The sequence below is a fragment of the Embiotoca jacksoni genome, unplaced genomic scaffold, assembly GCF_022577435.1.
Source record: "Embiotoca jacksoni isolate LCO1_2020_lvr unplaced genomic scaffold, fEmbJac1.0.p SCAF_9, whole genome shotgun sequence".
In the NCBI taxonomy this organism is placed as follows: Eukaryota; Metazoa; Chordata; class Actinopteri; family Embiotocidae; genus Embiotoca; species Embiotoca jacksoni.
The window spans coordinates 2215567-2239420 of NW_027185447.1; the positions used below are offsets into that span (position 1 = coordinate 2215567).

At 40.3% G+C, this 23854-nt stretch overlaps 1 protein-coding gene across 1 annotated transcript in view; it reads left to right on the plus strand.

Moving 5' to 3' along the window:
- The first annotated feature begins 2809 nt into the window (after nucleotides 1–2809).
- The window catches only part of cfap74 (cilia and flagella associated protein 74), a 56219-nt gene continuing 35174 nt past the window's right edge, over nucleotides 2810–23854 (plus strand). Inside the window, exons 1-16 of the mRNA XM_069141220.1 lie at nucleotides 2810–2904; nucleotides 2992–3484; nucleotides 4234–4362; nucleotides 4488–4569; nucleotides 4853–5017; nucleotides 5867–5965; nucleotides 6064–6168; nucleotides 7740–7913; nucleotides 8241–8351; nucleotides 9396–9498; nucleotides 9973–10130; nucleotides 10322–10541; nucleotides 10638–10802; nucleotides 13887–14045; nucleotides 14160–14278; nucleotides 23251–23317. Of these exons, the coding sequence (XP_068997321.1) occupies nucleotides 3367–3484; nucleotides 4234–4362; nucleotides 4488–4569; nucleotides 4853–5017; nucleotides 5867–5965; nucleotides 6064–6168; nucleotides 7740–7913; nucleotides 8241–8351; nucleotides 9396–9498; nucleotides 9973–10130; nucleotides 10322–10541; nucleotides 10638–10802; nucleotides 13887–14045; nucleotides 14160–14278; nucleotides 23251–23317 (1974 nt within the window). The 5' untranslated portion in view covers nucleotides 2810–2904; nucleotides 2992–3366. The remainder of the gene's footprint in view (nucleotides 2905–2991; nucleotides 3485–4233; nucleotides 4363–4487; nucleotides 4570–4852; nucleotides 5018–5866; nucleotides 5966–6063; nucleotides 6169–7739; nucleotides 7914–8240; nucleotides 8352–9395; nucleotides 9499–9972; nucleotides 10131–10321; nucleotides 10542–10637; nucleotides 10803–13886; nucleotides 14046–14159; nucleotides 14279–23250; nucleotides 23318–23854) is intronic.

Here is a 23854-nt window from a genome sequence, read left to right on the forward strand (position 1 = left end):
TATGTAATGTTTCAAACTTTTGAATCATCTCCACTGGGTCATTAGTGTCTCTGATAAAGTTGTGTTTCTCTCTGACTTTTAGGACACTGTAAAAATCAGCATGGGTTTTTATGATGAAGTCAAATTCAAATTCAAGAAATAAATTCATGTTAGAAGCATGTTCACGTGTTAGAGAAAAACCCAGCTGTTACATCACATGTCCTGCTTTATTAGTTTGCCATGTTGCAAACCAGCTGCTGCATTAAATCCTTCCCAGAGAGTGTTTATGGAACTTCAGCGATGCCCAAATGTAGGTCTAAGAAATCACCCCCGAACAATGCAGGCTGTACTGGTTAAGTTCCTGTGGTGGAGAAGACTCATCTCTCATCACTCGTCCACTCCTCTGTCCCAGACAGTTTTATAATACCACAGTTTGAAGAGATTTAGTTTCTAAAAGGAAGTCAGCAAAGACGAGAAAGATAAACTATCAGACCACTCCTGACCAAAGAAAATAAAGTCCTATTAAAGAATAGAGTGATGGTGAAGGTTGAAGCAGCAAGCACACAGCTGGAGCCATCCATCGCACGTCCTTCCTCCGCTCTCACTCTGCTCCTTTCCTGTCACATTTCTGCTTTCGACCGTCAAAGAAAGATATATAAAAGTCAAATAAGAAGAATCTCATTCAGTAAAGCTACTGTGAATGCTGTCATCATTAAGTGGTGACACCAAAACTAACATGGAACCTCTACTGAGAGACACATACACAGTATAAATATATGTAGGAGTGTTGAAAACATGTCCAGTATAATCAGATGAGTAGATGATATATATTTGTATGATGCCTATCAGGTAAATCAATGACAAAAGTGATTTATTACCGTAAATAGCTACATACCATTCATCATTGGTGGACATCTCCAACAGTAACACTCGACAGGTTTGGTTTCCATTCATCAATAAAGCCCTTAATGGCAGCCTGCCAATCATATATCAGTCTATAGTCATTATTCAAGTTATTGGCTCATGGTTGAACTACTGCCTGCAAACTGCCTTTAGTTTTTGTGCTGCAGACAGTTGGAACATTTTAAAACATTACAAATGAACACAACTGTGAGGTCAATTTAAACCAGGAAAACAAATTAGTCTTCTCCTGGATGTAACTATTTGAACTGTCTTCTTTTGTTCTTTGTTTTCTGGTTAATTGTGTGTATTTGGACTCTGGACATCCTTCAAAAATGAGGGCGAGCTCTCTGTGATTCCTCAATATTTAAATAAAGGTTGAATGGATTAATGATTAAAAGGGGGCTGCCATGATTACATTTTGCTCTTCCAGGAACTTTAGGGAGAGGCAGATTTTAAAAACAAGCAAAAAGTGATGCAATAATCCTCACACTGTAGACAGAACGAACATGATAGTGATATTTAAAAAGATAGCACATAGAGTGGAAGTAAAAGAGGTAGTAATCATGTGCAAATAACTTATTTACAATTTCCTTGTCATTGTCTGTGTTCATGTCAAGATTTTCATCGTATTCTTCCTTTACATTTCAGATCTCAGTGATGCAGCCACATGATTTCTACAAGTTGTCATTTTTTTTGCCCCAATTTTTATGATCAGTTGAATCAGTTCTTGCTCAAGTGGTGTTCACATTATTTTGTCCACCCAAAGTAAAACCTCATGAAGTTTAATAAGATCACCAGATATCAGAAGCCCAGACATACATTTTAATGTATTATAGTTTATTATTATAGTATTGTCGGAGCAATAATGTCAGTTTGATTAATTAAATATCCGTCTTATGTTACAATAAGAAATGTATCCTCCATTCTGTCTAAATTGACCGGCTTTTGCTTTTTCCTCATTACTCGTAACCTCTTTTATGTTCTATGGGGAAAGAAGTTGAGCGTATAAATGCAGCAGTGCACCTGCCCTGGTTTCTGCTGCCTCACCACAGGGACAGCAGACGTGCCTGGAGTCAGTGGATGTGGATTCAAACCAGCAGCTCGCTCTCCCTCCGAACCCTTCACTTGGATTTGCACCGCAACATCTTCTGATATAAAGACATACCAGCCTACGGTACACGCCGCGATGCACTGCATGTGATTGTCTCCGCCTCTCAACCACAAACTATTTCTTATTCCTCTTACTCTGTTCACCCTTATGTATTCTCCGTCGCCATCCCTCTCTGCTCATCAGCTGGATGTCCACTGCACTTATACTTTGCTCGACTTTATCTTTCAAAACAAAATGGCCTCTGTCCTACATCATGTTTATTTAGGCTATCAAGTCTTCCGCAGTGACACAAAATACTCTCGTATCCAGTTATGGCCTAGAACACACACTTCTCTCTCCTAATCTGACTCCCTCTTCAATATTGAAATTAATTTAAAATTATTTTTTTGTGCCATATATTTTTTTATTTATTTTTCAAAAGAAGAAAAAGTGTCCTGTTATAGTGCTACTGCACGTGTGTGTAAATCAGATGGGGATGTGCAATCTGGCCTGCTTGAGAATTTTTGAAATTTGATTGATTTTTTTTAAATCAGTGCAAAGAAATAAACCAGTGCTCATGAAGAAAATTACAGTAACTTTATTTTAAGAGGCACTCATACACAACATATAGGCTATAATATTCCTAAACATGGAACTTTGCCTGCCCTTAACTGGTGCACGATGAGATTTGAGCCTTTTATGTGGTCATTTCTGCAGCCTTTATGGATGATATCGATGATGTTGATGCTGTCATACTGTTAGTTTCACTATTTTGCCACCAACAGTTCATTTCCGCTGGACGTTCAGTTGATTGACGGGGGAGTCAATGCCCCGCCCCTTGCGCCCTGTCTCCTTGGAAACAGTAACAAACATGGCGAATTAAACTTGCTCTGAAAAGTGAAGTCAAGTGAAGGAAAGCGTCGCAACGAGAGGTAAAGGTGTTGTTAAATATGTTTTTTCATTATCATTTTAAATGTGAACAACTGAAACTCGCCACTAACTGTGCGTTTGTTTCCCAGCTTTCTTCTGCAGCTTTCCAATCTTAGCTAGTCCCTGCCGAGTAAACGACACGCCAATTTCTCTTCATTAATCTGTCTATTGAACGTCATCTCACCTACTGGGAACCTCACACCGCACAAATATGTCTTAACAACGTGTGTACATCACTAATAGCTGCTCTTTAAATCGGCGTAGGAATAATTCACCAAGAAACGGTTTCAAATGAAATGTCAACTTTTAAAAACAACCCCCAGCGCACGAGCGAACATTGAAATCACGTTGAGATTAACAGAAACCAGCTGTTAATACATCATATATCTGTGGAAGCTATAACTTTAGCTATAAGGTAGGTTTGTCCAATAATGTGTGCCTGTGGTATTCGTGAATAAGGTGAAATGGACATAAAAGACATGGAAAGCTGCTCTGATGTGACGTCAGACAGGTGTGGACAGCTGGATGTCCACCTCAGCAATGAGGAGGAACCTGAGGAGGAACCTGAGGAGGAACCTGAGGGTGAGTACCAGTTTGTAAAATATAGCTGATATTTGTAATCCTGGAAATACCTGCTTCGCTTTAAATCCATAATTTAGTGAGTAATAACGCTGCACTGTTTTTTGTTTGTTTTGTTTTTTGTTTTTTTTGGTGGTACTATTAAATACTTGTGATTTATTAATGTCTTAACAACGTTTGTACATCACTTTTTTGGTGGTACTACTAAATACTTGTGATTTATTCATGTCTTAACAACGTTTGTACATCACTTTTTTGGTGGTACTACTAAATACTTGTGATTTATTAATGCCTTAACAATGTTTGTATATCACTTTTTTGGTGGTACTACTAAATACTTGTGATTTATTCATGTCTTAACAACGTTTGTACATCACTTTTTTGGTGGTACTACTAAATACTTGTGATTTATTAATGTCTTAACAACGTTTGTACATCACTTTTTTGGTGGTACTACTAAATACTTGTGATTTATTAATGTCTTAACAACGTGTGTACATGACTAATAGCTGCTCTTTAAATCGGCGTAGGTATAATTCACCAAGAAACGGTTTCAAATGAAATGTCAACTTTTAAAATTACACTAGCTGTGCAACAACCCCCAGCGCACGAGCGAACATTGAAATTACGTTGAGATTACGCAGCCAGCTGTTAATACATTATATATCTGTGGCAGAGATCTGTGGAAGCTATAACTTTAGCTATAAGTTAGGTTTGTCCAATAATGTGTGCCTGTGGTATTCGTGAATAAGGTGAAATGGACATAAAAGACATGGAAAGCTGCTCTGATGTGACGTCAGACAGGTGTGGACAGCTGGATGTCCACCTCAGCAATGAGGAGGAACCTGAGGAGGAGGAACCTGAGGAGGAGGAACCTGAGGGTGAGTACCAGTTTGTAAAATACAGCTGATATTTGTAATCCTGGAAATACCTGCTTCGCTTTAAATCCATAATTACGCATATTCTAACAGTCTAGATGTCCTCCTTTACTGTACATTTATTTCAGATGATGGTCCAGGTCAGGAGACCTTTAAAGATGGAGAGCCGGCTTTTCCTCCTGATTTGGAGTGGTTAGAAGAACTGTATGAGTGGGTATTTCTTGCTTTTTTATGAATCATATTTAATTTAAGACAATGAAATACAAATATTTAGTAATCCCTTTCAGTCTCTGCTGAAGATGGAGTAAATATTAAAGCTCAATTTTGTGTATTTTTTAAACACTGATTAGTCAGGTTTTCAACATCATATTTCTCAATACAAAACAGACACTCTCAGCTAGTCATGATATATATGTTTTGTATGTAAATAAAACATTTGGTTTTGCTTTAAACAAGCAGCCTTCCCTACATGTCCTTTTGTATCTGCCCCAAGAGAGGACAACGCTGATGCTGATGGTGATGGTGACCTTGCGGTTGCTGCCGACAGTTGTAAGATGAGGAGTTATGCCGAGACAGCACGGATGTTCAAGCTGAGACGAAACCTGTACCAGCTGGACTCCTTTCACCGACAGAAGGAGCATGACGTGCTGAGAGCCAGGTCGGTAACCTGGCAACAACAGACCTCTAGAGCTACAGAAGATCCTTAACCTGGATCGTGTGCCTTTCTGGACTCGCTACGGAAACCTGCACACATAATAGAAAACTGTTATTTTACAGTCAGAATATCAAAAACATACATGTCTCTTTGTTTCAGGTTGTTGCTCTGTCTTTTCAGTCTCAGGAAGGATCATTTGTTCCCAGTGTTATTCCGCGCTCCGCAGGTCTTTCCCCGCTTGCCCTCCTCACACAGAACCAATCATTTCTGTTCCAATTGATTCAGCAATTTGCAGCAAATGATTTCAGCTGAAGAGAGAACATTTCCCATAATGTCCTCTCTCCCCACTTTTCTTCCCTCTTTTCATTTGTCTGTGCTGCGAACCATTGAGCACTTGATGAACTGTGATGCAGTTCCCATCAAAAATGTCTATCATCTACCTTTAGGACAAAGCATCAGCGGTCAGTGCTGCGCTCTGATTAAACATAAGTTTAGTGGAACCGCAGCACACCTGCTTTTTAAACAAGCTGCGGCTCTTATTGCATCGCGTGCTGACAAATTTCCTTTTTATGACATTCTTCTGCCCCGGTCACAGATTGTTGTGTTGCACATCATTAGACTGCAAAAAGAACATTGTGCAATTCAAAGCTGTTCAGGGTGTGTGTGTCCAATCAGCCTTCATTAGATCACCTTGTTAGCTGACATAATGTCCTCCCTTTTGTTGCAATGGCCACAAGGAACTCCCATTAGCCGGATGCTCTGAACACTTGAACTGCTTTGAAAATTATCTAGATCTGAGGTGTTTCTTTGTGTCAGCACTACAGCTTTTTTTATATTGGTTTCTTTCACCAGAGAAAAGCTGCAACTCTGTCGTCAGAATATTGAAAGTTTGTTGGAGTGCAGGGATGAACTGGAGAGAGAAATAGAGCGACAGAAAGCAACAGACAACAAGTAAGTTCATAATGAACAAACACCGTACTTTTTGTTTTTAGACAATGATTTGCTGTTATTTTTGTCAACTCCACTCTTCTTTTTTTAATCTTCATCAGTGTGGTAGTGTTTCGTTTGCGAACCCAGCATAAGCATCTGTGTGAAAAGCTGCAGAGTGAAGAGGAGCTGGAGGGCCACAGCAACACGGAGCTAAAGCTACAGGAGTGAGTCCACAAGAGGAAAATGGTTTGACAGTAATAGTACCACCTCAACTCTACTCTACTGTACTCTACTCTGCTCTACTGTACTCTACTCTACTCTACTCTACTCTACTCTACTCTACTCTACTCTACTCTACTCTACTCTACTCAACTGTACTGTACTCTACTATACTGTATTCTATTCTACTCTGCTCTACTCTACTCGACTCTACTATAGTATACTGTACTCAACTGTACTCTACTATACTGTATTTGATTCTACTCTACTGTACTGTATTATACTCTACTGTACTGTACTCAACTGTACTGTACTCTACTCTACTATACTGTATTCTACTCTACTCTACACTACTGTGCTCTGCTCTACTCTACTTGCTTTTGTTACCAGGTACTTCTTTGGATTTCATTGCCCACTGCAGATAGTAATTGTTACTATGGCGATGCCACATGAATCTGCTGTGACGTTATCTTTAACAGGACCCACACACGAACAATGGAGGATGTGGAGGGGAAGCTGTTATTGATTCTCAGTGTGTGGCTGCAGTGACCAAGTGAACACAAATAATTCTGGTCGCTGTAGTAGCTTGGATAGTTAACAATGGAGGGTTTGTGCAGGACTTTCTGTGTCAAGCATGCAGCGATAATGGCGATTCTCTCTGACCGATCAGTACTCTGGAGTGTTTTCAAATAATCTTTGAGTAGGAGGTGATAGTAGTACGCGGTACTATCCTCAACTTTTTCCCAACAGTCTTGGAAGAGGGGATGAAGGTCTTGCTCTCACAGGCATAATGTGCAAAGGGGTGCCCACTGCTTCAACACTGGGGGAGCAAACACAGACAGCTCAGGAACAAAATAATGCATCATCATCCTGCAAAAGAGTTTACATTACAAAATCTTTGTCCTAATGCAGTGTGAGTAAGCGCACATCCTGGGAGATGACTGAAACCTCATATTTGTACTTTTTACCTTGCAATTGTCACGAGAGAGGAGAAAATGATTGGCACCATGATAACCGTGCAGAGTTGGAAAATCCTGTCTAATTGTATATTGCTAAACAATATGAAACTGTTTTGCAGTGTTTCGATGTCTGATAAACATTCAAACTCTCGATATATTTCTCTAAGTGGACTTCCTGGATTGTATTTCAGCATCTCAATAGTGTGAGGAAAAAACCATCCACACCTCTGCAGCCTCTTGTGTTTTTTGCACTGTGTAGTCAGAAAGCCTGCTTACTTTGTGTCGCTGCATCACAGTAACAAAGGCTGTAAACACGTTTGCTGTGTGTAAAATCTGTGTGGAATCATTCTGCTGTGAGGACCTCGGTGTTTTTTAAAGGAATATTCTGTCCTCTAATGGTCTGAGCGCTGTGCCATAGGCTTTTTAAATATCCATCCAGACAGGTTCAAATTTGCCTCTTAGATGAACTGATTCAGTTCACATTAGTACTGGGCTTTAAAACCCCATATTTATCTTTCTTATTATGTCTGTTTAGTGACTCCACAGGTATATCCTATACGCCAGTCAGCATCTTTACTGTTTCCTTCTGTCTACACCCATGTGTCTCTGCTGCTCAGACTGGAGCTCAGTGAGGTGGAAGTGGAGCTTGGCAGGTTCTCCTTGCTCCGGCAGGAGGTGCAGGAAGAGGAGCAGCTCTTCCAGGTCCTCAAGGCGCAGAAGGCAGCGACGAGGCTGCAGCAGGAGAGGAAAGTCAGCCAGAACCTGCAGCTCAAGATGAAGCATCTCAGGGAGTAGGCAAAACAAACACTTTTACCAGACGCACTGCATTGTTTTTGTGTGTGTACTGTTGTATTATGCATACAATATTGATCTCCTTATGTAAACTACAGTATAGAAAATATGCCATCTGTTATCACTGATGTACCACTTATATGCACATGGTGAGATTATACATTTTTATTTATTGCACACAGGTGAGATCAGATTCAACATAGACATTTTGTAAAATTAATTTACTGAGATTATCTTCTTTTTTTTTTATGAGAAACCATTTTTATGAACCTATGTAGCTCAAGATTATTGTATGTCTATAAATGTTTGTGATTGTGTTCTGATAGTAAACAGGAAGCCCTGCTGAAGAAAGAGGAGATTGAATGTCAGAAGAAAATTGAAGAGGGCCAAGCGAGCCGCAAGAGAGCTACCATGTACCTGAAACAAACCATGGGAAGGTAATCAGCTTTTAAGCCAATAAGCAGAGATATGAATTATCTCAGAGGACTCACTGGAGAGTCAACACGTCCTATTGATCGCTCATACTGGCAGCATACTGTATGTTACAGGCAGGGTGGACATGACACGTGAACGAGCTCAGATGATGTCGTAGCGGTGAGAGAAGAGCAGATCAAATCTGAGCAGGAAAAAGTGACTCAATTCATGATGTTTCCCAAAAAATCCCTAACTGTAAAAAAACATGCATTGAACATGAAATTTAGATTTTGTTCTGGTGTTTACTAGTACTTGCGTGACGGGACAAATGAGAATATGACGTCGTCTAACTCTGTCCACCGAGACTGACAATTGAGGCAGTTTTGGAAATGCATTGACATCATCATAGATTAATTAGAACAATGTGTGCAAAGGACATGGCTGGTGGTATTCTTTTTTTTTAAATTGTCATTAAATCCGATTAAAAACCAGCAACTGATCCCACTGAATTATTGTTTGATTAGTCAAGGCGAGAAATCTATTAAAAACACATCAATAAGCCCCACTGTTGCTCTTAATGGCATGTTATTTTTGTATTATGAACACAAATACTCAATTTTATTTTTGAGTTATTCCTACATATACTGTAATTGCAAATCAAATGTGTATTTATCTGCAGCTGGAAATAGACAACATGCACTATTTACCCCCTTTTAATAAGGTTTAATATAAACTACTAGTGATCAGTTGTTTTACAAAATGATTCAAGCTTTTAACAATGAAGCCATTTTTTTAAGATTACCATTGGTTGGAAGGAATGGGATTAGGAGGGCGTGCTACACACAGGGAAGTCCGAAAAATCAAGCACCCCATGGTAACAAAAAAAAACACGGCAGCAATATTTTCTACCAGTATTTACTCATGTGAATGCTGTTTTCCTCGTATCACTTACCCCGTCACGGGTGCAAGCTTTGCTTCGCTCCTCTGTAGGTTTCGATACCAAGCAGTAATAGCCCCTTTGTTCACCCTCTGCCTTCTGCTTCATGTTTGTTCCTGTTTTTATTCAGGAAGCAGCAGCGAGAAGCTGAGAAGGAGCGGCAGAACACAGAGTTGCTGGAAAAGAGGATACAGGCTGTCAAATCTCTCAAATCAAACATAGCAGCCACCCAAGTAAGCAGAACCGTGCCATGCTAAAGCTCTTTGGATTATACATTTTTTTATTTAGCTACCATATGTTTTGAATAAGAGCTAATTTGCATCTGCCTAAGTGAACGACCTTTTAAGTACAAGCTGTGTTTCATGACAAAGATATAAAGACAAAGTGATGCAACTTAGCCTAATTAGATGTTTACTCAGACATAGTGCAAAGGCAGCAGAATGCACAACAAACATGCACACATGCAACTTTATAGTCTTGTTAAAAGCACGTGAAACTAAATATAATTGTCTGTTGTTTGTTTAATTATTATAACTGCTCAAGATCTTTTATATTTCATAATGCATGACACGGTTTATAAAAAAACTGCACTCGGACCTGGATTTACTGATTCCATTCACTTCAAATTGTCCTCCGAGTAGATACCACACGCTTTCATTTTAGCTGGATAAAGTCTTCGCTTTATTAATCTGCCGTTGTTTCTTCAGGAGACTATACGGGTCCAACAAATCAGAATGAAAGCAAACGCCCAGAAGAAAGAACGGCAACAAAGGCAACTGAGAGAATCCCTGCAGGCCCAAGAAATCAACAGTATCAACCATATTTACCACCAGAAACAACTCCAGAAGATAAAACGAAAACAAGAGTACGTCCTCTATCTCTCCTCTCCTCTCCTCTCCTCTCCTCTCCTCTCCTCTCCTCTCCTCTCCTCTCCCACATGAATGTCCTCCACTCCCACTCTATGCAGCAACGTGTAGGTGTTTTCTCGCGCTGTGCCGAGTAATACATGACCCCATTTCACTATAATGCAGTGGTGTTTATTTTCACCCTTCTCAGGGAATTTGAGCAGAGCCAGAAGTCAAAGAGGGTGGAGGTAGTGGCAAAACTCCTTCAGGAGGAGCAGCTGATTAAGAGCAGAAAGAGGAAGCAGGCGCTGCTGCTGCTGCCCAAACCCCCGACCACTGACAGGTTTCCATCTCTGAGGAGGGCACGAGAGAAGCTGCTGTACGACCTGGAACCCATCCACACATCAGCCGCTGAGGAGAGAGCCACAGTCGTGAGGGCTTTCAAACCTCTGAAATGCCATTTGTGAAATGACTATAAAGTCTGAGCAATTAAAACCCAATATGTGTATGTGTGTGTGTTTTCCCAGCAGTTAAGAGAGTTCAGTGACAGCAGCAGCTCTTCGTCAGCTGCCTCTGATGTTGAGGACCAGGAGGAAACGGAGGAAAGCTTCCAGCATGAAGCGGACTTCCAGAGCCTCGCTGACAGCCTGGCTGAGCCTGAATTCTCTGGGCTGTGGGACCAGAACTGCAAGGTGCGCTAAAACAACAGCCACTGCCAACAGCAAGCAAATCCATGCAAGCTGCTAAATTTAAACACCCATAAATCATGCGCCATTCAGCCGGCACATGTTTTTTCTGTGGATTGCGCTGGAGACTCCTGCTAGTTGGTGGGGGGGCATGTGCATCAGGGTGGTGGGATCTGGAAGGGAAGTAACGTGAACCTCCACATGCTCACAGTGAAGCTTATTTCTGGTGAGAAAGGACACTATGATACCGGGTATCAGGGCAGGTCGCACAAGTCTGTCTAAAAGTCAACAATTCGGTCTCAGTGCTGAAAGATTTCAGATAAACTTCAACGATGAGGTTTTTGAATGCTCGCACTAATATTTTTTGGGGTAGGAGTTTTTCTGTTTAAATTTTAAAAAACGAGAATTTCTAAGTGCTGAAACAATTAGTTGATTTATTCAGAAGTTAAAAAAGTGATTGAAAGCAATCTCATTTGTCCATTTCTCAAGTCATTGAAAAATATATTCCCAAGTAAATAATTCAAAACATTTACTGGTTCCTGCTTCTCAGATTTGAGAATTCACATATTTTTACTCTTTTAAAACAGTAAAAAGCACCAATTCAAATGAACCTTCTTTGAATTTTTGGACAGTTACTCAGATAGAACACAACATTTGAAGATGTCACCTGAGACTGTATGTTTTGTTATTTTATTGGCTTAACGATTAATTAATTAATCATTAATTCAGCTGTGTAGATTATCTATAATGAAAATAATTGTTTCTTGAGTTGAAGTTCTATTAGTGGCCAATCAAATGACAGTTGAAAAATATATTATTTGACAGTTCATTACACTGAGAGTCTGAAGGATCTGACTTTCTGATCTTTTAGGAATCGATGGCAGGTATTTTTTCCAGTTCTCCACATGAACAGGTTTAGGTGACCTGTGGCAGAACTTCACAGAGTTATAATTTAAGGAAGAGATTCCTTCAGACAATATGCGGTATAGATCAGTTCTACAATAAATATAATTCAATCAAACTGCATCATGTTAGGCACTTTTGGACCAAACAGTTCTGGGGACTCCCTGAGAAGAACTACACAATTGGGAGCCCCGAGAACTACAAAGGGCCTCAAGGGCTTTTTTTTCTGTTTACATTTGCTCGGCCAATAGAATTGCTCAAATCACCACCAAAGTCACAGAATAACACAAACTAACTAACCAATCCAGGCAGAGGTAGATCAGCAATTCCCTTGGTCTATGAGGTAGGATGACTGTTTTTGTCGAGGGAGTCTGGTGGCTTTGAAGAGAGCTGTTAAACATTCCCTTTGAGAATGGCTGTGTGACAGCAAGTTGAAGCGATGAACCAATCACGTATCTACCCTGAAGTAGGAGCTAAAAAAAAGTCCCCACTTCCTCCAACGGTTCTTAGTACTGTCAAAATGTTCCTCCGGTCCAAAAGCACCTATTGATCACTTGAGAGTTGCACAGTGACAACGACAGTTCTGACATTTCATAAACGTTGAAGAGTGCCTTGCTCTGACACTGCTACATGGGAGTTGCAGAAAAAGGTGGGAGTGTTTGCACACCAGCTGACTGTCATGGAGGTGAGTCGGCTCTCCGTCTCACCCGACGCCCCCACACACGCTTCAAATGTGCCGCGACAGGCATCACTTCTCATTGTGCTGGTGCCTTTGAGGCTTCAGAGTGAGCGCAGTGTTGCAGCTCGGAGGTCTGAGGAAGTGACAAGTGGAGTGGAAGTGATTCCTCCTTCTAACGTACAGATCTGACCGATGCCCTCATCACAGGCTACTTCTCAACACAGTAATGGCCGGAACAATAGACGAGCACAACGATGCCACAGAGCTAATGAGATGATTCATGAGGGGGAGACCGATGATTAAATGTCAGCACTTCACTTTGTAACAAAGTTACAAAAGTGCTTTACAATAGAAAATGAAACACAGCAGGGATAAAAATATAAAACGCTGAATAGAGCAGCCTCCTGAACCACACAGTTTTCCATGGAGATAAATTTCAAACACTTGTTACAGCTTGTGTCTTTGTTTCTGCATAATTCATGGTCCAATGTTTTGTATGTAGGCAGATTCAATGTGAGGCTGATTCTGTTTGAACAACATTTAAAGTTCTTTTGTTCAATAGTGGGATGAAAAGAAAAATGTTAAAACTTCTCAGGGCAAGGGGGCAAAAAACATTTTATGTTTGACAACAATATCCAAAATCATATACTACCTGGTATTTTTTTTTTAAACATCTCCATTAAGCTCCCTTCCAGTGTTTTGAAACGGGGACATTTCACTGCTGTGACATTGATTCATGATCATTTCAGACATATCTTTGATATGCCGTGTCTGTATTGCAGTTTATTGTCACTGGACCTATTGGCTGACCTGTATATAGATATGTCAGTAATAAGCTCTATATATTGACAATAGGACAAAACAAATATGATACATTACGAGGACAGTAAACATCACTTTTACTTTTTGATAGAGTCCGACTAATACTGGATCTTTGGACTGATATGTGGGAGTTGTGTGTGTGTGTGTGTATAGTGACGCACAATGTGCTCCACGGCTGCAGATATGTAAATGTTTATATATATTATATCTGTAGCCGTGGAGCACATTGTGTATAAATGTAAATGTATAAATATATAAATGTAAATGTTTTCAAATTATCCCTCAAATGTGGTTATTAAACAGTTTATTGGCCACACTGATATCAGTGCATTAAACCTTACTGGGAAATGAATCATTATAAATAACTAGCACAAATGATACCGTTTGTATTTTATCCAAGCATCTTTTTCTTATAATGAAATTTTTTTTAATTTTTTTTTTTCACTTTTATGATGTTTGAATATTATATTATGTTTTATAATCACCATGCATGGTATTAAACTATATTTTCTAATTCTGCTTTGCTTTTATCTGCATTCTAAAAAAAAAAGAAAAGCAGGCCCTTTTATCACAGTGTATTCTGAGTTTGTAATCTTTTGTTCATAAGTTTAGTGATTTAGTGGATATATAGTGATAAAATGTATGATAATGACTTTACCAGTTATTGCTTCCTTGTGTGGTTACAGACGCTCCACAATGAGAAAACAACACTGGTGCAAACAGAAGTAAAGCAAGAAGAACCTGCAGCCGTCGGTGGAAAGATCAACACAGCTGCTAAAAAAGTTCATGGGAGAGAGTTGAACGGGCCTCCGTTCATCAGTAGACCAGAAATCATCCTCTTCAAGGTGCCACTCGCTGACTTTTGTAAAAACAAGACAGGAATTAATGAACGCTTCTGCTGTAATGAATTAAAATTTTCATGAGAACACTATTAAATATTTTTGAATGGTCTGTTTCAGGACTTTGAAGTGGGGAAAGTGTACAAGAAGAAAGTCGTCCTGACCAACATCAGCTACATGGTCAACCACTGCAAGCTTCTCCGGTTCTCTGCTCCGCTGAAGGATTTTATCTCTATCAAGTAAGACTTTCACATCAGAGTCGAAACAGATCGTCAAACACAAACGCAGGACTGTAATTATCCTGGTTTAATGCAAGTGCACCAGAAATCCAGGTAGACATGAGCACAGAAATGTTTATAACATACATTTTACGTTTTATGTGTGTGAAAAACATCACTGTTCACTGTAGAAACAAAAAAGACAAACACAAAACACAAAATTAAATCAGTCACAACTGACAAAAGCTTGATCTGAGTAAGATCTCGCTAAGTGGTTGAATTATCCAGAAATCTTTGTTTTTGTGATATCAAATATATATAGTAGCAAATTCAGAATGTATAACAGTTAGTATGACAGTAAACATAGAATATCATTGCATGTGTCACGAGCTATGATACAGCTGAAGATGAAAATCCAAAAAAATCAGAGCTAGCCAAGAAAAATGAATCGAATAGCATCATTTTCTACCTTCAGTCAAAATTCTTTGTGAGTTTAGATGGAGATGTGTTGTTTCCCTTTGCTTCCAATCATTGTGCTTATCTCGGCGACATGTGACCCTGACCTAACACTCTCACTGGACACAGAGATTACAGGTGTATTCACCTAAATTGTTGAAATGTCCCTTTAAACTCTTAATCCACCACCCTTGTAATGTTCAATCAGTCAAAGTGCCATGTTGAGGTTGAGGTTACACATTTCAAATTTTACACACTAGATCTTTAAAAGAAGCCGGTGAATCCACTTGTATGAATGACGGTGGGAACACGCAACACACACCACAGCTGTTATTGAGTGGGATTTCATCATAGCTTCTCCTACGGGTCCGAGTATTGTAGTTGTTGTGAATATCACACTTCGTTTTTACAGTTTAGTTCCAAAAACACAATTCTGCGAGAACACCAGAGCTCGAGGTGTTTCTGACTACAGATACTGAACTTACTATATGTTGAGCTGCTCCTGTGGTCACGTGGAAACACGTGCTCACCACTCAGGAATACAACCACTTCTTGTCATTTTAAAAGACGATGGAGTGGACGTGAAAGCGAAGCCTGTCCTCCCACATATGGACGCCAGCTTGCATCACCACGCTCACGGCTCCTCTTATGAGACTCGACTAAGTGAGTCAGTCTACGTCTCTTCTCTCTCTCTCTCTCTCTCTGTCTGTCTGTCTGTCTCTCTCTCTCTCTCTCTGAGCCTGCCAGCAGCCCACAGGCCGAGCGGAGAAGCATTGTTCTCCAGGTCACTCGCTGTGTATCACTTTCCCATCAGCTCTCCCATCACTTGATGTGGGTTCCTCATCTCTCCTCTTTCTGCCCGACTGAGCGAAGAGTCTCGGGTCAGCCGGAAACCGCTGACGCCGTTCTGGAGGCTTCGTGCGGGACCACTTGTCTGAACGTATCACCCTCTAGTCCTCTGGTCCTCACTCGTATGTAGCAAACACGCACTTTCATACCAAACGGGTGAATGCACACAGACTGTATACTGCACGTTCCAGCCACTCCCTTACATGTGACTGAAGTACAGTCATGATGAAACACATGATAAACAATTCCAAATCAAATATAGTGTAGTGCCACATTATTAGGTGCAGCAACAGATTATTTGTTTTCTATTGCACTTGCTTGTCAATCATGATTGAAGGATTAGGTATTTATATTTTCTTTATCAATGAAAGTGTAAATTCATGAGCTGTAACAGGCAGCCTTATGTAAGTCAGTACATGAAGTGATTGCGTTGATCCATCCCTACATGGTCTGATGTGACCAGGGCTTGATGTTGACTAACCCTGATCGAGCATCGCGTTACTACACATCACGCTGTTGGATGGCCATCTCCCAAAATCTGGAAATATGAATCATTTGGCAGCTCATTAAAAAAAATTTACAGGAGGAGTGTTAAAAAAACAGAACCAACCAGATGGCAGTTAATCTTCTCAGTTACTTATGAGTTTCAGAAAAATGATGTCAGGAAGGTGCAAATTAATAAAACTGCGAATTACATGTTACTTCACTGCTGCCTGTTATTTCTGGGGTTCTACCTTAAAACTCTAAACCACAAGTCAGTCAGAGAAGAACGTTTGCCTTGTAGTTTTAGTAATGACACGAGATTCGAGACTGTGTTATATAGTATGAAAGTCAAGGAGCAGAGCTAATGGTAGACAATCTTTGGAAACACTGTGCTTTAAACGCCACTGACTTGACTGTATATAAAAGTGGACTTAGCTTCAGAGTTTGAAATGTGAGGCCGATACGGATGTGCCTTAAACTGCAATACCACCGAGGACCACTGGGGGGGTTGGCTCTGAAAAAGGCTCTGTCTCCTTAGACTCCTATTCAATCTCTCTCATGAAATACAAAGTCAGTAAATGTTTTCCCCGAGTCATAATGGCATCATTCCCTGAAGTCACTCCTTCTTATAATTATTCCGGTGGTCTATCTGAAAATAATTCCATTATTAATTAGATATTAAGCATCAAGGAGACGTATTTTTGGGGTTATGTTATGATGATGTATTTTATTCAACTGAGTCACAATCTGAGATAATGAAGAGGAATTTGGTTTGTCATGATGCTGTTACTGTTTATGACTGAGTTGCTGCTGTTTAGCAAATGTTGCCTTCTGTCCCTTTAAATTACTTAATCTTCCACTTATCAGAAAGTCAGCAGATGCAAAGACATTGACTTCATTTTGATAGTCTTCCCAAACATTTGACAAATAAGTCCTTCGTAGGATACACAAAATCTAATGTAATGTTTAGTACTGCCAACTGTACACACCCAACCACTGCAACTGACTGAAACAACCACCGACTGCATCAAGATCATAAATCAAATAATATATGATTATGAATATTACAGTTTGAGCTCAGGAATCATCAGATTTAAAAACTGAATAATGTTTATACATGCTGACAAACGAATTCACCTGTTACACACACTCATTCTACGAGGTGTAAAACGCTGCTTATTCACACATTACAACCTGCAATATTAAGATCAGTCGTGACAACTGCAGTCTTCATGGCTCCCACAGCTACAAAACATGAGCACAGCAGGAGAGAAACAGGAACCAGGAACACACAGGGCTTTTTTTCACACCAGCCCATGGGTCCCTGAACGCCCCCTGATTTTTCTAAAAATGGCTCCCCCTCCCCCGACACCCCCTTGCCCAGCGTAGGTGCTTTTGTGCCAGAATGGGCTCTGCTGTATCTTTTCACCACTGGGACACAAAGCACAGCAGCCCGGGCTTGCCAGACTTGGCGAAGAGGTGTGGGTTGTTTTTTTTTTTGCAATCAGCGTCACTTCCGAACATGAATGGCTATTGACTGGCTGAGAGGAAGACACCCCTCTGTGGTCTGTAGGCTCCTGTAGTACAAATGGTGGTACTCCACAGGATCTGAGGGTGTGATCACACCTACAGTTTGTTTATTTGGTCCAATCTTTGGGAGTTTGTTCATGACAAAACTGTTGAAAAGAGCATACAAAGTACAAAGGAACCTCCAAGTCCAACTGAAATTAAGTGGGCTTGTTTTATAAACTGTAATTATAGAGATCTCCATTAATTCAAACTTTGGACCTAATCTGAAACAAACTTTGGCAAAACTCAACAGAAAACAGGCATAAATACAACATCAACACTTGTGCTACTCATTAACAAAAGCAACAATTCATGTCACTTGTCCTCCCCGTCTCACTTTGAAAACCAAATTTCTTCTTTTGCTGATTATGATGCAGCAGTGCGTGATCAACGCTACCGCATAGATCCACTGGAGTATTAAACATAAGAACACACAGACCCTGGATCAGTCGAAATATAATGCAATCCTACCTGGAATTAATTCTGAAGTCTTGTTTTCTAGAGATCAAGATGACCCAAGATGACCTCTACAGTACAGATCTCATTGTGATTACATGTCCTGGGATTTTTATTGAGGAAATGTACATTCTGCAGTTTCGATAAAATATCTTTTAACGTTTTACTTACTTTATGGTTTTGTAACTGTGTATTAATATAAAGCAGTAAGCGTCACCAAACTAAAGTTAACTGACAATAACAACCACAGCCTGAGACACAAAAAAAACAGGTGGAACATTGTTTCTTATTAATAAGTAATGATTCGTTCCAGCTGTCAGCACAGGCTCATAAACAGCTTACTTTTGACTGTCGCCCGCAAACACAACCTGACGCATCTTTTTAAACTTAACGCTTTCTTTCTGTTTTTTTGCAGTGATTGTGTATTGGTCTATAAGCGCTTTCAAAACTCGCGAGACCTCGACTCAATACTGCGTTGTGTAGACAAACACAGACCTCCGGAGCTCCTGCCTGCTGCTCTGCTAAGACTCGCTGCTCAGACCTCTGTGTACTCACAGCCTAAGAGTCTACAGCCGCGCTAACAGCTCTATGAGGCTGAACTTAGGCCTGTTCATAGTACCTACTGTACTAAACAGCAAAATGTTCAGTTACTAGTTAACTTGCTCATGTTTAGGCAACAGTGGGAATGTAGATGTTATAGTTGAAAGTTTTAGTTCAAAGTATGGCACTGGAAGAGTCATGGAGTCGGGTCATTACAGATCGTCCCTCTGTGAACAGTCTCTGCAAATCTTATGGCAATAAATCCAATAGTGTCAAGATATTTCACGAAAAATTATAATCAGAGAACGCATGAATGTTTGTACAAAACTTCATGGCCCTTTCTGGTGCAGCAACACTGCTGATATATCTAAAACACAGCATTAGACTTGGAATACAATCTGCATTAGCTTCCAAGCTAATGTCTCCCAGCAGTGGGATAGTTCTTAATAGCATTTCTCTCATTCACAATAACAGAAACAATTTTAGAAAATATTTGTCTATGTTCTGTGTTATCGAGAAGAGATGTATGATTACTTTATTTTTGTCCCATTCGTGTGTGCATGGAGCTCACCAACTGGACTTGTTTTGCGTTTCACCTTGAATCGCTGAATAAATGAACCATCAGTGAACAGCGCACTTCTAACGTAGGTTTGCCGGCTAATCAGCGAACTCAACTGTAACATACACACCGGTTTATCAACTTACAAATGTTCCCATTAGGTAGCTTAGAAAATGAACAGTTCTTCAAGTCCTTATTCTTCAATACCAACGTTAACAGAATAGTATCTGCTTTTGGCTTTGAAGCTGTAAATTCACAGTCGGAGTAAAACCGTGTTTACATTGTGTCTTAGTGTCTGCAGGTGTCAAACAAACACTAACTTACAATCTATTACAATGGAGAATAAATTTTTTTTTTAAAAAGGGGGGGGGGAAATTGTTTCGCATTTGACATTAACTTGCTTTTTTAATCGATTTTTGACCGTATAAGCTTTCATTGTTTCAGCCAGACTTTTATGAACTGCAAGTTTGCAGAGACGAATAATGACAGAAGTGTTATTGTGGCTGTTTTAATCCCATAAGAGGAACTGAGTTTAGAAGTGAATGATAGTAGAGCTCTCTTTGCTTGCTTTATTCCAAACTGCATGCTTACAGTATTAGTTCTGTCTGTACTGCTTTTATGTAAACTGGAGCTGATACCAGAAGTCAAGTTTCTTCTCATTTGACGCAGCTTTTAAGTATCAGCCTTTTTATTTGTCGAGAAGATTTTGGAACTGCAAAACATATGAAATCTCGCCCGCCTTTTGAACACCAGTATTATGGTTGTGTCGTTCTCAAACCAGAGATGACAAGGGTCTTTTCCTATTCTGTCGTGCCTAAAATCAGTCAGAGTTCATCTTAATGACTGGCATCAGAAAGCCGTACTGCACTTAACGGAGTTTGTTGTTTTATTTATCTTCTTCGTTAGTCCGTCTATGGCTGCCCTTGAAAAAATTATTTAATAAGAGCATCAGTTGAAACTGCAGTTGGAATTTATATTCTGTGATGGGCTCATGTTTATTTCAGCAATCCACTTCAAAGTGTTTCCAAACCATTTTCAATTCAATAATCTGCCCAAATAACAGCACAAAAGCAAGAGCGTCTCTGAGGTTTGGAGAATATTAGCCCAAAACGTTGCCTTTAGAAATACTTACGTTGTTACTCATGAAACACAAATATGAATTGTGTTGCTGCCGCCAGATGTAAAACCTCAGTGAAAAGAAGTACAATTGCAAGACTGTTCAAGTTATATTCACACACATCAGACTGCACATTGCTTTCAGAGGCTGTTATTAGCTCTGTTGAACTGCATTATGAGCTGAGAGTACTTATTGATTTACTGTAGAAGCCAATGGGAAGCGATAGGAATGTAAAATTCAACACACAATATAGTCAGTAGAAATACTGTACAGCAACAGTTTCAGCTCCATCACATTAGTCCTCCATGATGTACAGTATGGCCTCATTTGCAGCTTTATATAGGGTTGTAGCAGGCTTTCTCAAACACCGCCTCGCTCAGCATATAATCCCAAGTGAACTGTTCTATTTTCTTTCACATGTATTTTCCTACCACCTGTCTTAAGCTCTGGAAGAAGAATATTACCGATAAAGACGGAAATTTGCCGGAAAAAAAGAAGAAGAAAAAACATGAAAGTGCAGTGTGACATTTGAAATGACGACCAGATGGAATTCTTTCATACATGTCCAGATCACAGCGGTGATCTGGATGGCATCTTCAGCCTGCCGTCACCTGGCAGCTGAGGCGACAACTTCAAACAACTGGCTTAAACCAAACCTAATGGCCCATTGCCAACTGGTGTTGGTGATTAGCATGGTGTTACCAGGCTCAAAACCACTTCATTAATTGGTAAAGTTCGGCCGCGCTCCAATGGGGATGCGTTCCAGACGTAGCGGCGCCCAACCGTGATGTCACCCATTGGTTTGTCAACTGCCGTTCTGAAGCCTCGAGTTCTGCATTTGGCCATCGCCATCTTGCTATTTGTGAAGCCAGAAGGGAAAACATTTGGACGAGTTGATCTGACTGGGAACCCGAGGACACGACACCCACTCACCTACTGTATAGTGGACACCTGACTGCACCACATACAGCTCTTTCAGGCCTAACATATAATTACCAAAGGTATTATTTTCAGATGGACCGCCAGAAAACTAATAGGAAGGAGGAACTTTAGTAAAAGACACCATAAATTGTGACTCTGTATTTCATAAGAAAAGTTGAATAAAAGTCTGCGGGGCCAAAACCTTTTTGGAGCCAACACCCGGCAGCCCGTTGCACTTCATGGCACTTCTGCATTGCCTCACTTGTCAGACGCGGAAGCTTTGTCTACTTTTGTATCCAATCTATGTTCCAGATGTTGCATCCTATTGGGCATAGACCTTGAAACTATTAGAGTAGCCTTTAACCAAACAGCATGTGCTGTGTGCTGAAACTTATCAAGCTGTAAACAATGGAGAATCTCTGTCAGGGAAACTCTGTTGTTCGGGCCTGACATACTCTATACTGCTCTGATGTGGGGTAAATGCCCCGTTGGGACACCCGACCTCATGAACTAACTGTCCAAGGGGAAAATGTGTCCTTGGTTTGAACCGAGTCAGCCAGGCTGTCTTGCTCCCACTTCAATCCTCGATATTTGCTGGCGTTACAACAGTACAACTGTTCATATTGATTAATTTATCTCTGCTACCGCTAACAATGTTGGATCTACATTTCAAATGCTTGACTTGAGCGTCATCGCTCTTAACCACTCACAATGGCAGCTGATTGGTCCCCGCTTCAGAGTGAACGAACCTTCCTGCGAACAGTTTCCAGACTATAATCACAACGGAGTCTGAAGCTGTGAGCGATAGGCAGGTGCATTATTATTTGTATTGTGGTTTGACTGTTTGTCAAAGTAAAATCAAAGTTAAGGGTGTTTGATTATTGAGCTTTGGTAATTTTTTTTTTTTTTTTTATCAAATTCCAACAATGAAGCGCATGACACTGTTGAACTTCATCAGATGGAATCTGAAGGGAACAATATCTGTTCAGACCTATTTTCCAAATATTCACTCAGGCCAGCAAAAAACAAGACACAACCCATGTACATAACCTCCAAAAAACAACAACAACAAACTAAACATGCTTCTTCGGTTTGTTTTGTGAAAAATGTAAAATGCATTCTCCTTGACAGAGTTTGAAAAGCCGACATGAGACAAAACAAGAAAACACTCGTGTGATCCCTTTTTGTTTTGGGCGCACAGCTTTTCTCTTTTCAGGAAAAAAAACTCAACTTGGCACCAAAGAAATCTTTTCTACAAACAAAAACTAGCTTTGTGATTGCACCAAGATTTCCATGTTCTATCAGAGTACTAGTATTTCCAAGCCCCAGCAATGAGGTAGCTCAGCACCCATTATAGTTCTCTAACTGAAGCCGATTCCTAATTATGCTCCTAGTTGTATAAACTTTTTGTTTATTTGTTGAATCCCTTCCTGCTCCTCTGGCCGCCTGCCTGCTGTATTTCTATCGATCGGCCCTCTTGTGTCTCTGGAAGGGTTATCCAGCTCCTCGGAGCAGCAGCGTTAGGGCTGGCGTGAACATGTGCTGCCAAAGACACATGTTGCTGTGAAACAGCTCACAGTCTGGAAATAAACTTTTGGTTCCTTGTATGGTTTACAGCGCGATATAATGAGAATTAGCAGTCAAATACAACCTCCACCATCCTGTTCCACTCTGCAGTGCTTTCACATGGAGCAGCTTTTCCTTCTGTTTGCTTTCTTTGACGTGGAAACTGAGCAGCAGAGTTTCCATCCGAAGCTGCTGATCTTTTGTTGGATACAGCGTGTTTCTTATATTCTGTGTTGCTTCAGAACCAAAAATGTTTCATGTCTTCTTCAAATCTCTTTTCATGTTATAGCTTTTACATTGTGTCGCCAATCAGAAACACCTCTACACTCATACCGTCCTCATAACGGCGTACGGTGAGATCCAGCGTGATAAGCACAGGAGCAGAATTGTGTTCACACATTGGAGATCCACTTGTATTGTAAGCTGAATAAACATGCAAAGAGCCTCATTCATAACTCACTATGATTTGTCTTTCAGCTTCGAGCCTCCTGGTCCTTTGTCCACTGGGATGTCCTGTGACCTGCAGGCTATTTTCCAGCCTGCGGTTAGTAACATCACCGCTACTTTTATACGTCTACAGGTTATGATACAGACTCTCGTCTCAGATCGACTAACACTCTCTTTGTTTTAACCCTCTTTGAATCAGCTACATGTACCCGGCAGGCCTGTGCAACTTTAACTGTGCATGTAAATAATTAGTATTATTCTGCACCGCTTTCATGCTTCATACCGTTTTTTGAATTCATTTCGTTGTACTCTTAACACACTGGATTTGAAATGACGTAATGATTGTGAGGCAGAACTGATGACTTCGAGCTCTGAAAAAAACCTGCTAGAATCTCGAAGCTGCCCACTTCAGGTTCGATTTTTTGTTTAATCGGCACAAAAACCTGAGTGCTAAGATGACAAGTCCTTGTCGGACTATTTCTGGGTTCTTAATCGTAAACTCCTGGAAGCTACATTGTTCTTTCAGATGGATTAAACAAACTGTAACATGTTAAATCATGAGCTTTAGAGGTGCCTGTACAGTCGGAGGATTTTATGACCTTTGGACCAGCAACATTAGCTGTTCCCCTGTTTT